The 15,492-nt window shown below is 47.4% G+C and overlaps 1 protein-coding gene across 1 annotated transcript in view; it reads right to left on the bottom strand.

Moving 5' to 3' along the window:
• The window catches only part of macrod1 (mono-ADP ribosylhydrolase 1), a gene marked incomplete at its 5' end in the record, with an annotated part of 177,641 nt that overhangs the window by 38,453 nt on the left and 123,696 nt on the right, over positions 1–15,492 (bottom strand). The window contains one exon of the mRNA XM_083651800.1: positions 9,969–10,085. Within this exon, the coding sequence (XP_083507926.1) occupies positions 9,969–10,085 (117 nt within the window). The remainder of the gene's footprint in view (positions 1–9,968; positions 10,086–15,492) is intronic.

Consider the following 15,492-nt stretch of genomic DNA (forward strand, 5'->3'; position numbering starts at 1 on the left):
GGTGTTTTCAATTCAAATTTGTTCTAATTCAGCATTTTTTTTATACACCAAATTAGGTTGTACATTGAATAGATAAAACCTTTTTCTTGTTTTGTGTAATCTCATCTCATGTCATTCTTGCATTTCTACTTTCTATTTTTTGTATTTCTACTTGAATGATTGTAAATTTGCTACACCTGTCAGACTATTGCCTGTGATTGCCTTGTATTGTTTTGTGTGTGTGTGTGTGTGTGTGTGTGTGTGTGTGTGTGTGTGTGTGTGTGTGTGTGTAAAAACTGGTCCATTGGAGTGAATGGAGATGTTGCGACTCTTCTATATAGACGGCTCTGGGTAGCTGCTTGCGATGATTGGCTGCGAGTAACGGGAGAAAAGAGGAGCTGACGACGGAGATCAGCTCGATGCTGGCGGGCATGGAAGCCCGTGTGTTGAAAGAAGTCAGACGGCTGGTGGAAGAGACTCCTGCCTGGGCAGTAGAGGTGATGCGGGCGCTGCGGGAAGTCATGCAGCGGGTGGATTTGATGAGCGCAGAGGTAATGCAGTGTGGAGAACGGCCGGAGGAGCCACAAAATAGACTGTGTTGGACCTGTGGAGAACCGGGCCACGTGGCGAGGTGGTGCCGAGGCGGTCCCGGGAGACGGACCGGGTATGCGGGACAACGACATGGACAGCAGGGAGCCTGCTGGGCATGCGGAGCGATCGGACATCTAGCTAGAGAGTGTCGAGAAGCTGTCGGGGACTGGAAGACAGCGAGAGAGGAGAGACGTGCAGGCGGCGGACAGGTGAGGCTTTGTTGGACTTGCCAGTCGCCTGAACATTTAGCCAGAGACTGCAATAAGGGTGTGGGCGCTGGAAGAGACACACAGCCGGGGGAGCAGCCGGAGCAACAGGCAGAGGAGCAGCGGAGTAGCGGAGCAGTGGAGCAGCCTGAGCTACAAGCAGCGGAGCAACGGGGCAGTACAGAGCCGATTGTTCTGGGCAGGAGAGTGACGGTTGAGCCGGCCCAGGCTAGCTGCTCTGCATACCAGCCAGTAGTGGCGGAGATCACCATCAGTGACGAGACAATCAGGATAATGGGGATTGTGTTGAACAGCCAGAAGGAAGGGAGAGACATCACCTGCAATGCTGTTACAGTCGGGGGAGCGGCGCTCGTGTCCCCGGGGGAGCGAGAGGGGTCAAGGCCGGAGGAGACGGCCCAACCAAGCCGCTACACACCCCCCACGGCTGCACTGCAGAAAGCCGAGGTGGAGATCGACGCCGATGGTGTTCGCCCTGCTGTCCTCAACACGCCGCCCCCTGGGGGAGCGGGACGGGAGGACGAGCGAGTGCAAGAGCTGGACGACGACGACAGGGTCATCTGGGATGTCGACGTGGGTGAGTGGATACGCAGACAGAAGGAGGACGCGGATATCGGTCCGGTGTTCGCGTGGGTAGTGGCCGGACGCCGGCCCCCTGTGGAGGAGATTCACCTGTGTTCCGGTGCCACGAAGGGACTGTGGAACATGTTTTCGGACCTGCATCTGAGGGGAGATGGGGTTTTGGTGAGAAAGGGGCACGGGAAAAGTGGGACCCAGTGGGTTGTACCTAGTTGCCTGCGAGAATTGGCACTGAGGATGGCGCACGTGGGCACAGGATCCAGTCATTTTGGGACTGAAGAGACACTCAGCCACATCCGTAGAGTTTACTACTGGGGCAAACAAAAGGAGGACGTGCGGAGATACTGCAGTGCGTGTGAGGACTGTAGAGCACAGAAAAGGGACCGAAAAGAGTCACCTTGCGAAGGACTAGCCCCACTGGGGGTGGAGAAGGACTAGCGTGCTTCAGGTGGGACAGAAGCTGTAAAAGGGGGGGATGGAAATGGTGGTTTAAATGAATGTGTAAAGAAGAAAAGAGAAATAAGGTAAATGTTGGGGTCAAATGTTGAACTGAAATGATATGTGGGTTGAATTGCAAATGAGTGTAAAGAAAAGAGGGAAAACGTAAATGGGTTTGAGTTAAATTGAAATGTGTGTAAAAAGAGAATTGAAATGTGGGTTGAATTTAAAGGAATGGGAAAAGAGGGAAGAAATGAAAAGAAATGCAAATGGTGGTGGTGGAACGGAAATTGAGAAGTGTGCTGAAAAAATAAGAGACTATTTGGGGAAATGCGAAAAATGTAGTGTTGGTGTGTTTTGGTACAGGGGGATATGTGTGTGGGTTGTGCATGTCGCGTGGAAGCGACATTATTGTTGGGCGGGGAGTATGTAGCGTTCCAGGTAATCCAGGTATTACCTGTAATGTGATGTGCAATAGGAGTGTCTAGATTGCACCTAGGAACTAATGTGTGTGGGTGTGTTCCTAGGGGGAAGGGGGTATATAGGACCAGCGGCCGGGGGCCGGATGTCAGTCTAGTTCTGCGAGCGAGCGGAGACGGTTGCTGTGTGTAGAGCTAGCTGTGAAGCTAGCTGCTAGGAGCTGAATGAGCCTGTGAATAAAGAACCTGTACCAACTACAACTCTCCGTTCCTTGGCGTATAAGCGATACGCTACAATATACTGTATTCCTCGGGGTGGAATGCCTGGATTGTCCTTTTGTTTCCAGTTTGTTTTCCCATTTTCCAGCAGCACCTTGACCTGCTTTGGACAATAGAGCTACCAATCTTTTATTGTGTTGCCGGATCGACTCTCGCCCATGTTAATTGATGGGCGATATATGCGGTACGGAAAAATTATGCACCTGTTCTATTTTTGTCGGATCCCGCATACGTCTGACAGATTAGTGTGGGTCTGTTCGCAGCTGTACCGCATCTGTTCCGGAGGCGGTGTACATTAGCCCTTACAGTAGTTAGCAAACGTAGCCTAACACCAAGCTAACGGCAGATGGTATTTACTGTAGTATTAAATATTGTATTTGTCTATTGACACGTCACTCGTTAGACAACATAATATCTGACATCAGCACACGGTTTTACCACGAGCTATATTTTAAGACTTTGAGCCCAAAATAAGGTGATTTGTCAACAAAATACAGTGGCGAACACTTTGGCTAATTAGCAGAGCAGGAAAAAACACAGCTACACATGAAATATCTTCAAAATGACTCAACTGACTGGAGGGGGACTTTAAGCTGGCAGATGTCACACACCAGTCATACATTCAGCATACTCATACCAACAGAAGGTGACCAGACGTCCCCGATTTTCGGGGACAGTCCCCGTTTTTGGGGACCTGTCCCCGGCTGGAGCTGTCCCCGAAAATGTCCCCGATTTTCTACTGGTGTCTGTGGCCGATATGACTCAAACTCTAGCGGGCTCATTCTTAAATCTTGAGTGAAGATACTTATAGGGTGTGAAACTGTAAGACCTACAGCATCCATTGTTGACCAACAATGCCATGCTACCTTGTCGGGAAGGAAGGGAGCTAAATAATGAATTTTGAAAAACCGACATGGTCAATTTCAAAGGGGACCCTTGACCGCTCTCACCTCAAGATATCTGAGTGAGAATGGATTCTATGAGTCTCCCCTTTACAGACGTGCCCACTGGCAAACCACTCAAGCAGAAAGGTTGTGGGAGGCTTACGGGCGGGTTAAAAGCATATCACAGCATCACATGTCTATGTAGCCCGTTGATCCAGACATCCAACAAGTGTTTACATGTTCTGCTGCAGCTCTTTCAGGAAACCTTGAACAATGAAATAAGCACTTAGGACTCCACCGAACATACTTTTAGAGATCTGAGGCTATTCATAAAACATTCTGCGCTGCAGGTTTGGATGACCAGGCCTCATGCTGCTGAGAACACCTTGACATTTTGTAAAGGGGCACAGTGAAGTGTGTGTGTGTGTGTGTGTGTGTGTGTGTGTTGGGGGGGGGGGGGGGGGGCACCAGGGGCCGTCTTTGTGAAGCCGACACTGTTTATTAATTTATTGAGTTGAGTTGAGTTGCATTGAACTTTATATTATATATTTCATATTAATAAATGAAACCGGAATCATCCCCCTTTTGGATATTTTAATGATATATTGATTGCCGGACTGGAAATGTCTCTGATTTTCATTTGAGAAATCTGGTCACCTTATATACCAACAGCCCATCACCAACACACATTCAAATAAGATACGCCTTGTTTACTTCTGGTGTGATTTAAATAAGATACGCCTTGTTGACTTCCAGCGTGATTTAATGAGAGGTGAAGCCGCAAGCATTTGTATTTTCTCTGCTATCTTTATGAGCCGTGGTGTGCTTTTACTGTCCTAATGCACCTGAAATGGAGAAGTTAATGTTGGAGTCGCCTCGTGCCACTGAAGTGTTGCCACACGCCAGCTTTGTTAATGTGGCGTGCCCACTACAGTGCTGCTGAAGACGTGCTACCTGGCATCTGGGCCCTGCTGAACTTTAAGCAGGACTGGACCGCTGTCTGTTGTGCTGTATGTATTTGCATGGCCCCTTTGTACTGTGTGTGTGTGTGCTCTTACTGTTCAGTTCTTGCTGCGGTGAAATTAAAAGCTGCCATTTATCTGTTGAATAAAGTGAATATGATTCTGACCACATGCCCCCGCCCCCACCCGTGTCTTGGCGTTGTCTCTTATTGTTTTCAGCGGGGGAGCGAGGCCTGGCTGGGGAGCGGGTAAGCAGGGTAACTGTGGTGTGTATCGGTACACAGGTGGGCTCTGGGGCGCCCGGTTGTCAGGCCAACGGATCCGTCCCACACTCCCCTGTCTGGCAACTGCAAAACACACACACACACACACACACACACACACACACACACACACAGCCCTACATGTGCACAGAATACACCTTGTTACTAGGGCATTCACGGCTACTGCCTTTTAGTAGTTAGTCATTGACTACTCACAAAAAGTAGTCGACTCGTCACGGGAGATATATTACATTATTTTCACCCAATAATAATGATCAATTCTGGTCAAAAAGGTTTGAACAAGGGTAAAGCCTTAATGTAGGCGGGGCCAACATGTGTATGTGAAATAGCAGCGTCCTGATTGGCTCCGAGGTAAAGGTAAAGGTAAAGTCCCATTGATTGTCACACAATGTGTGAAATTTGTTCTCCGCATTTGACCCATCCCGTGGTGGTGAGGGTGGGCAACCTCACCTCCTCACCACTGACCATCAGCATAGGAGCGCCCCAGGGGTGCGTCTCCAACCCTTTTCTGGTACGACCTCTACACCCACGACTGCGTGGTGACTCAAACTTCGAACACCATCGTGAAGTTTGCAGACGACACAGCGGTCGTGGGGCTGATCTCGGGGGGCGACGAGACGGCCTACAGAGAGGAGGTGGGGGCCCTGGAACAATGGTGCCAGGACAACCACCTCTCTCTGAACGTCTCCAAGACCAAGGAGATCATTGTAGACTACAGGAGGGGGGGGGGGGGGGGGGGGGGGCACACCCACCAGCCTCCACATCCACCAGGACCTGACTTGGGCCGGCCACACCGCCACTGTTGTCAAAAAGGCCCAACAGCGAATACACGGACTCAGGCGCCTGAAGAAATGAAAAGATATGATCTGTATAAAAACACATTTCTATGATAATAAAATTTTGTACATACTGAAAAACACATGTAAACACTGAATTTGAAAAAGTTATACATTTCTTTATTTCAAAAACATTTGTAAAAGCCCATAAATCATAGATTTACTGCATTATTTCATCTCAATGTGAAGAAATTGGCTGATACCGATAACCGATATTAACATTGCAACATCGGACCGATACCGATATGTTAAAAAATAACTAACATCGGCCGATACCGATATGATTGCCGATATATCGTGCATCCCTACTTGCTACCAACATCATCTTCCTAACAAGTGAGCAATAAACACATTTCCTGCACACTAGCACAAACGCACGCACGCACGCACACACACACACACACACACACACACACACACACACAAATATCAAACTCCTAATCAAGTGCTCATCTGGCTCATGCGCTCCACAGTGGGCAGATTGCTGATTTGACTGCCTTTAAGTTTGGGTTAATATGTGAGTTTAAGCAGCGCAAGCTTGACATTTTCCAGCTGTCATTTGTCAACATCCCTAAATTGCGCGCGACTCTGGCTAAACAACACCTCTGCTGTGCCATGCGCTCGGGCCGGGGTGTTGCTAGGTTACGGTGAGGATGGTGCGATGCTGCAGGCTAAGTGGCTGAGGGGATGCTTGGCGGACACTCTGCATGGAGGGCAGACAGCAGGTCCTCGGGAACATTTGGCAAGTAGCGACTCAGACGCTCTTGAAATCCAACATCTGGTGGCGAGCCCACACAAATCAACATCAAAGTGCTGGCTTTCAGATTGGACTGCTCTCTCTCTCACACCATTCTGCCTCTCCCCTGTCGCATTCACTTCCACTCTCTGCCTCTCCTACTGCACGGCTCCACTTTCAAGCAGTCCTCTAGCCACGTTCTCATTCCTCCTGTGCTCCCACTCTGTTGTTTCTGTCTGCCTTCCTCTCGCTCGCTCCCCCCCCCTCCCCCCTCCCTTCCTCCCACTGACAGGTAATCAAGCCCTGTTGTGAGTGCTTAAGTATGGGAGAACACACACGTGGCATTATACTGGGGAGTTGATATTTTGTCTGGGAGGAGAGTGCCTCTCTCCATGCCACATGCTGGGCAGCGGCCACACACGCATGAATGCACACACACACACACACACACACACACACACACACACACACACACACACACACACACACACACACACACACACACACACACACACACACACACACAGATTCACAGAAACACAATCAGTCAGTCAGTCAGTCAGTCAGTCAGTCAGTCAGTCAGAAAGACAGTCAGTCACCCAGATCAACTGTTGCCTGGTGGCTAGCTCAGCTTGGCTCAGTGCAGCCAGCTGTTGCTACAGAGTTCAGACTCAGAGCATTAAATCAAGTGAATAAAGTCTGGTCTGTTGAGGTCTGTCTTCCTCCGTCACGGACCGGAGAGCGCTCATGACAAGGTGACAAGGTGAAACAACACAGCGTTTTGTCCACATCAACTCGCTCGTTAGCGGGCTAGCTAGCTGCTGCTCATTAGCTCATTAACTGCTGTGTGACCTGACGGAAGATAAAGAAGCAGATTCTACTCCTTGTAGTCTTTACAAAGCTACTGCGGACGGTTGTTTATGTGCAATGATATTTCTTTTCTTGCATCTTTATTTGCATATTTGGTATTGGTAATCCAAGAGTAACGGAAAGCAATCAAGGTGCATTACTTTTACACTGTGATGAGGTTACTGATTAAAATTTTAACAGGTAATTAATTAGTAATTGTATCTGATTTTTAAAGTAACCCTCTCAACCCGAACCCTGTCCACACACACACACACACACACACACACACACACACACAAACACGCACGCATGCGCGCACACGCACACGCACACGCGCACACACACACACACACACACACACACACACACACACACACAGTATCAGTGTTTATTATTCAGTAGCGAGTGGAGAAATACACGCGCATAAATTCATGCATACATAAAGGACAAATAAACACATCAGGAGACGCAGTGACACAACACACACACACACACACACACACACACACACACACACAGACACACACACGCATGTCACGGCTAAGTGCTAACATCCTCAAAGTTAAACAAGTGAAGCAACAAAGCAGAACAGAATGAAAGAGCAACTCATCTCCTAATTCCCTCCTGTCTTCAGCTGCCTCACATTTTCCCTCCCTCCCCCTCAGACCCCCTCACATCTCCCCCTCCCTCCCCCTCATACACCCTCCCTCCCTCCCCCTCATACCCCCTCCCTCCCTCTCTCTCAGACCCCTCCTGTTTTATGGCTTTCTTTCTTGACTTTCCCACTCCCACCTTATCTCGCTCTGTCTTCGTCTCTCCTCTCTCTCCGCCGTGCCTTCAGCCTGCCTTTATCATGGTCTCTCTCTCTCTCTCTCTCTCTCCCACTGTGAACTTCAACTCTCAGTGGCATCATAAGCTGATATCACACAGTCTCAGTGTTTTTTTTATCTCTCTCACACACGTGGACACACGCACGCACACACACGCACGCACACACACGCACACACACGCACACACACGCGCACACACACAGATGTGCGCACACACACACACACACACACACACACACACACACACACACACACACCCGGGCGCCCGCACACACACACACACACACACCTGGGTGGTCATTATAATGTACAGCGCTTGGCTAGTGTGTTATTGCGGCATGTATTAGTGTCATGCAGCGTGCATACCAACAGTGTCGGGCAGAATCATGATTACTGCTCGAAGGAGATCAGAGCCAAAAAGGACGGAGGGAGAGAGAGAGAGAGAGAGAGAGAGAGAGAGAGAGAGACACACAGACACACACACACACACACACACACACACACACACACAGAGGCAGAACATGAATGAGTGCATATGGCTTGAGAAATCCTTAAACGTAGCACCGTATGCTACACCGCACAGGACGAGTCATATTGTTGCATACCTGATTCAATGACTTATTATGACGGATCGCTCAGCGTCTCGACCAATCAGATTCAAGGTCTTGTAATAAAAGCATTTAGGACAAACACAGGGCTTTGTTGACGACAACAAACAGAGACAGCCGGCTTGTGTTTCAAGTGCTAATCGTCCAGATCATCGTGCTGTTGTTGTTGGTCTTTGATGTCTTTTGTCTCCATCTTTGCTGTGGTGTTGCTGCTCTGCTCTTCACACAGACCACGTGTCAGTGCTCTGACATTACATCTAAAGCCTGGTCAAATGCTCTTTGACCTTTGCCTTGTTTGTGTAGGGCAGGGCACACAGGAGTAGAAAGACCAAGATAACGGAGAAATAAATGGCTGCTTTGATGCGGCACGGGTCAGAACGATGCCACGCAAACACTGATGTGCTCCACAGAGTTGGTCACATGTTGCAGGAGATGCAGGCAGAGCTGTTTTTTTTTTATTTCTTTTTTCCTGATGTGAAACACATCAGAAAAGCTTTTCCTGCCATGTTGAATCTTCCGTTTCGTCACGTTATGCACGCTGCAACGGAGTGCCTGTTAATAATTGAGTGCCATTTACTTTGCTATAAATGTAAGGAGGAGGAGTGACATTATTATGGATACCAAGATGAGACGTGATGGTGACTTCAAATCCGGCTGAAAAGGAGAAAACATGGGGTTGCACTGACGGGAGATAGGACTGAAACACCTTAGTGATTCTCGGGCTGGGCGATGATTCAATATGATCGTTTATCGTCTTTCAGTGGAATCATATCGTGATGATATGAAGATATTTTAACATCACTCCGTGACACATTTCTGCTGCCTAAATTGATGATGATGAACAGATTTGACTCAAAAACTCATCAAATGAAGTATGGTAGGAACATAATTTGAAAACAAACTCATTGAAATACTCCCCCTCTGCAAGAGACTGAGGTCTGTCAAGACCAAAACCTCTCGCCACAAGAACAGCTTCTTCCCAACCGCCATCGGCCTCATCAACAAGGCCCGAAAGCCTCTTGGACTGTAATTTCCTATTGAATGCCTATTTAACTTGGAAAGTACATTTCTATTGAATGCCTATTTAACTTGGAAAGTACATTTCTATTGAATGCCTATTTAACTTGGAAAGTACATTTCTATTGAATGCCTATTTAACTTGGAAAGTACATTTCTATTGAATGCCTATTTAACTTGGACTGTAAATTCATATGACTTAACACTCCTATTTGTGTATATATTGGACTACAAATTTCTCTTATGTAATCTTGCATATTGCGGCAATAAAGTAAATAAAATTGATTCTGATTCTGAATATTGGTTCAATGAGATGAACATTCCTTTTGATAATTTAATGTGATTTTTCATACATGAAGCTTATCTTAATATATATTTATTGAGAAAAATCCTTATGATTATCATATTGATTTGACACACACAGACACACACACACACACACACGGTACTCACACTTTGCAGGAAGGCCGTAGCCGCAGGTGATCTTAGCCTGTCCAGTCTCACAGCCATGGAGGGAGCCACACTCCTGCTTTAGCTTGGGACCTGCAGCACGGTGGATAGCTCCGTCCACTGGAGAGGAGAGGAGGAGAGGAGAAAGAAGGAGGAGAGGAGAGGAGAGGAGAGGAGAGGAGAGGAGAGGAGAGGAGAGGAGGAGAGAGGAGAGAGGAGAATCAAACTATTTACTATTGCAGTATGAACTACTGTATCTTCTGCAGCTTTTGCTATTAATATACCGTATCTGTCTGTCACTTTAATTGATTTTAGGGCTTCCGCTTTAGTTGATTAGTTGATTTAATCTGTTATTAGGGACTCAACTGACTTTGACTTTTTGGTCAATTAGGCTTTATTAATTACATTTTCATAAATTTCCATAATAATCAGAAATGTCTATCTGTCTTTGATCAGCAGCACATCTAAAGAGTGTCACTGCTTTCATTTCCAGGAGGGCAACGGTGTGGGAAAAGCAATTTTACAGACATGCCAATTACAGCTGCAGGCAGACTCTGCAGCCCCCCTTGTGGTCAGACAGGTTTGCTACAAAAAAAAACAGGGTACTATTTACAGTATAAAGTAACACTTTGGTCTCAACAGATTTATTATTATAGTTCTCAACATTATACAGTAGATCAAATACAGTCTCACTTAAATTCAACAACATGCTTTAAACCATGAATAATAGAGGCATGTAATAGGCATCCCACTGATCAGCAGATTCTGAGCCACAGTCTGCAAGCGCAATTCACCAGGAGGAGCTCACTGAAATATGCATTATAATTATTATTACTGTATATGCAATATGCAGCATGTCGAACATGAAGAAAAGTCATGTTCCAGTAGCCAGTAAAGAAACAAGCAGATATATTTTTTTGTTTTTTGTTATTAATTTAAAAATGGCTTGCTCTCTTATAAAATGGATCAAGCTTATAATTCATCTTGAAGTGATTCCCCCCACAACAATGTTAAGTTTCAACTAACATTAAGCTAGGTAACCATCCAAGCAGCAGAGAAACAGAAGTTTAGAAGCTACCGCTTTGTGTAGAGCAGCGTCACAGGCAGCCAATCAGGAGCCTGAGTGATACAGAGGCTTTGTTTGTGCTTTGATTTGATTGGCTTACATTTGGGGGACAAGGTTAGAGAAGAGGCAAAGACCTACCAGCGAGGCGTTCAAAGTGGATCATCTCAAACTAACTCTTTATTCATTAATCCATCAAAGACACCATCCATCGACTGCATTTGATTCTTTCTGACGCTGCTTGTGGCTCAGTGTGTGTAGGAGAGGAAGAAGGAAGAACACTGTGGTGAAATGTAGGAGCTTGGTGCGACACGTTCATAATTAAACTTTGTCACAGACTGTACTGTGTGACTTATTAGCACTTAGTGAAAATGCATAGTTTTCTAACACCCATCCATATGTCACAGCTCTGTGTGTTGGCCTATGGCTCTCTCTCTCTCTCTCTCTCTCTCTCTCTCTCTCTCTCTCTCTCTCTCTCTCTCTCTCTCTCTCTCTCTCTCTCTCTCTCTCTCTCTCTCTCTCTCTCTCTCTCTCTCTCTCTCTCTCTCTCTCTCTCTCTCTCTCTGTGACTGTGTACAGCCCAGCTGCTACAGTGCGTTTTGCTGAAGTGAGTGACTTTAGGTGGGGCCTGGTGTTATCTGAATGTTATTGTGTTCAGTCGAGGGAGCCCACACTGTGCTGAGCTGAACCCGGGCCTTGTAGTGCTGTGAGCCCAGCAGAACTGAGAGGCTGTGAAAGGAGAGCCATGAACACTGGCTACCTCCTTAGGGTACAGAGCAAGAAGCCCAGATACCATGCTGCTTATGCTGTGTGTGTGTGTGTGTGTGTGTGTGTGTGTGTGTGTGTGTGTGTGTGTGTGTGTGTGTGTGTGTGTGTGTGTGTGTGTGTGTGTGTGTGTGTGTGTGTGTGTGTGTGAACAGTCCTTGAAGTGACACGCACTCATGAGCACACACACACACACACACACACACACACACACACACACACACACAGTGCACACCGTCTCTGAAAGAGACCAACTCTGAAATCGAGAACAAGTGTGATAACAAGATGGAGAGAGGGGAGGGGAATAAGGGAGAGACAGGGGGGAGGGGGGAGAGAGATAGGGGGCGGGGGGGGGGGGAATAAGGGAGAGAGCAGCATGTAAAAATAGTCCGGACAGAGAGAGAGATACGGAAACAGGCAAGAAAAACAGAATCAAAGAAGATAAAGAAACTGAACTGAAACTTAAACAGCACATAGCTTTTCCTTTTCTTTGGCATTCATGTTTGACAGGTACGTTGTGCGCGCGCGTGTGTGTGTGTGTGTGTAATGTTGCAAAGTGGCTTGTGTCAGAGCTCTTTGGGGGTGGACAGCAATGCATAGCTTTGAGCTATTGAAGTGATGTTTAACCTGACTAGCACTCTGCTACATCAACACACATGCACGCACGCAAACGCACACACACAGTGGAGTGGGTCTCAGATATGTATGACTTGTTTCAGGAGTGTGGTTTTGGAGAATATTACTCTCAAAGAATGTGTATAAATGTAGAGTCGTTTAAATCTCAGATCCGCGCTAACTGGTTACAATCTTGGACTGAAGAACTATGGCAGAAGCCAAAATTAAGAACTTACTGTTTATTTAAAAATGAATTTAAATGTGAAAAATATGTGATGTTTAATTTACCTAAAAGTAAGAGGTCCTTATGTGCTCAGTTACGATGTGGTATTCTGCCTTTACATATTGAAACAGGCAGATACAGAGGGACGGCGGAGGAGGATAGGATTTGTGAATATTGTGAGCTGAAGGAAGTGGAGAATGAATTTCATTTTATTTTGTACTGCCCCTTGTATCATGACTTACGAGATATACTATTTAAAAAAGTTCACTCCCCTGAGTTAAACCTGTTAGATTTTGAAGAAGGTGCCATACTTGAATTTCTTTTTGATAACATCTTTGCTTTTTCCGAATATATCTCTCATGCGTGGGATAGGAGGAAAAAGATGACATATGATAGATAATTCATATATTTTACTTAATACACATTGTAGTTAAATCTGTGTTTTGCTGCTGATGCCGCGTGCTGCCGTGTGTGTGTTTGTACGGTTTTGTATTGTTCAAGCACCGTAATAGATATGGAAATAACTGTATGTTGATGTGTCTGATAATCCCATGTGGGATGGGTCATGTAAATTGTCCTGACACGTAAATAAAATTTTCATTCATTCATTCATTCATTCATTCATTCATTCACACACCCAGGCGTAGACACGCACGCACGCACACACACACACACACACACACACACACACACACACACACACACACACACACACACGTAGACACAGTCAGTTCAACACCCACTCTGGACACCCTGAAACTAGCAAGCGGGCTCCAGAAATATTCAGAAGCCTATTGAACCTAGGCTAGCCACAGCCTCTCTCTCTCTTTGTGACTTCAGATTGCCATAGCTGTGGTAAATCCTGACTCTGTGGGAGTTGGTGTAATAGCCCAGCGTGAGTGCATTCAGACACTATTGTGTAACTTCACTTGGTCAGAAGTGTGGAGGGGGGATCATGAACAGAGAGGAGTGTGAAGGGGTGGATCATGGACAGAGAGGAGTGTGGAGGGGGATCATGAACAGAAAGAAGTGTGGAGGGGGATCATGAACAGAGAGAAGTGTGGAGGGGGATCATGAACAGAGAGGAGTGTGGAGGGGGGATCATGAACAGAGAGAAGTGTGGAGGGGGATCATGAACAGAGAGGAGTGTGGAGGGGGATCATGAACAGAGAGAAGTGTGGAGGGGGATCATGAACAGAGAGGAGTGTGGAGGGGGGATCATGAACAGAGAGAAGTGTGGAGGGGGATCATGAACAGAGAGGAGTGTGGAGGGGGGATCATGAACAGAGAGGAGTGTGGAGGGGGATCATGAACAGAGAGGAGTGTGGAGGGGGGATCATGAACAGAAAGAAGTGTGGAGGGGGATCATGAACAGAGAGAAGTGTGGAGGGGGATCATGAACAGAGAGGAGTGTGGAGGGGGATCATGAACAGAGAGAAGTGTGGAGGGGGGATCATGAACAGAGAGGAGTGTGGAGGGGGATCATGAACAGAGAGGAGTGTGGAGGGGGATCATGAACAGAGAGAAGTGTGGAGGGGGATCATGAACAGAGAGGAGTGTGGAGGGGGGATCATGAACAGAGAGCAGTGTGGAGGGGGATCATGAACAGAGAGAAGTGTGGAGGGGGATCATGAACAGAGAGGAGTGTGGAGGGGGATCATGAACAGAGAGAAGTGTGGAGGGGGATCATGAACAGAGAGGAGTGTGGCGGGGGATCATGAACAGAGAGAAGTGTGGAGGGGGATCATGAACAGAGAGAAGTGTGGAGGGGGATCATGAACAGAGAGAAGTGTGGAGGGGGGATCATGAACAGAGAGAAGTGTGGAGGGGGATCATGAACAGAGAGAAGTGTGGAGGGGGATCATGAACAGAGAGAAGTGTGGAGGGGGATCATGAACAGAGAGGAGTGTGGAGGGGGATCATGAACAGAGAGGAGTGTGGAGGGGGATCATGAACAGAGAGAAGTGTGGAGGGGGATCATGAACAGAGAGAAGTGTGGAGGGGGATCATGAACAGAGAGGAGTGTGGAGGGGGATCATGAACAGAGAGAAGTGTGGAGGGGGATCATGAACAGAGAGAAGTGTGGAGGGGGATCATGAACAGAGAGGAGTGTGGAGGGGGATCATGAACAGAGAGAAGTGTGGAGGGGGATCATGAACAGAGAGAAGTGTGGAGGGGGATCATGAACAGAGAGAAGTGTGGAGGGGGATCATGAACAGAGAGAAGTGTGGAGGGGGATCATGAACAGAGAGGAGTGTGGAGGGGGATCATGAACAGAGAGGAGTGTGGAGGGGGATCATGAACAGAGAGGAGTGTGGAGGGGGATCATGAACAGAGAGAAGTGTGGAGGGGGATCATGAACAGAGAGAAGTGTGGAGGGGGATCATGAACAGAGAGAAGTGTGGAGGGGGATCATGAACAGAGAGAAGTGTGGAGGGGGATCATGAACAGAGAGAAGTGTGGAGGGGGATCATGAACAGAGAGGAGTGTGGAGGGGGGATCATGAGCAGAGAGGAGTGTGGAGGGGGATCATGAACAGAGAGAAGTGTGGAGGGGGATCATGAACAGAGAGAAGTGTGGAGGGGGGATCATGAGCAGAGAGGAGTGTGGAGGGGGATCATGAACAGAGAGAAGTGTGGAGGGGGATCATGAACAGAGAGAAGTGTGGAGGGGGATCATGAACAGAGAGGAGTGTGGAGGGGGGATCATGAACAGAGAGAAGTGTGGAGGGGGATCATGAACAGAGAGAAGTGTGGAGGGGGATCATGAACAGAGAGGAGTGTGGAGGGGGATCATGAACAGAGAGAAGTGTGGAGGGGGATCATGAACAGAGAGAAGTGTGGAGGGGGGATCATGAACAG

The sequence above is a fragment of the Poromitra crassiceps genome, assembly GCF_964638095.1.
Source record: "Poromitra crassiceps genome assembly, chromosome: 15".
NCBI classification, from domain to species: Eukaryota; Metazoa; Chordata; class Actinopteri; order Beryciformes; family Melamphaidae; genus Poromitra; species Poromitra crassiceps.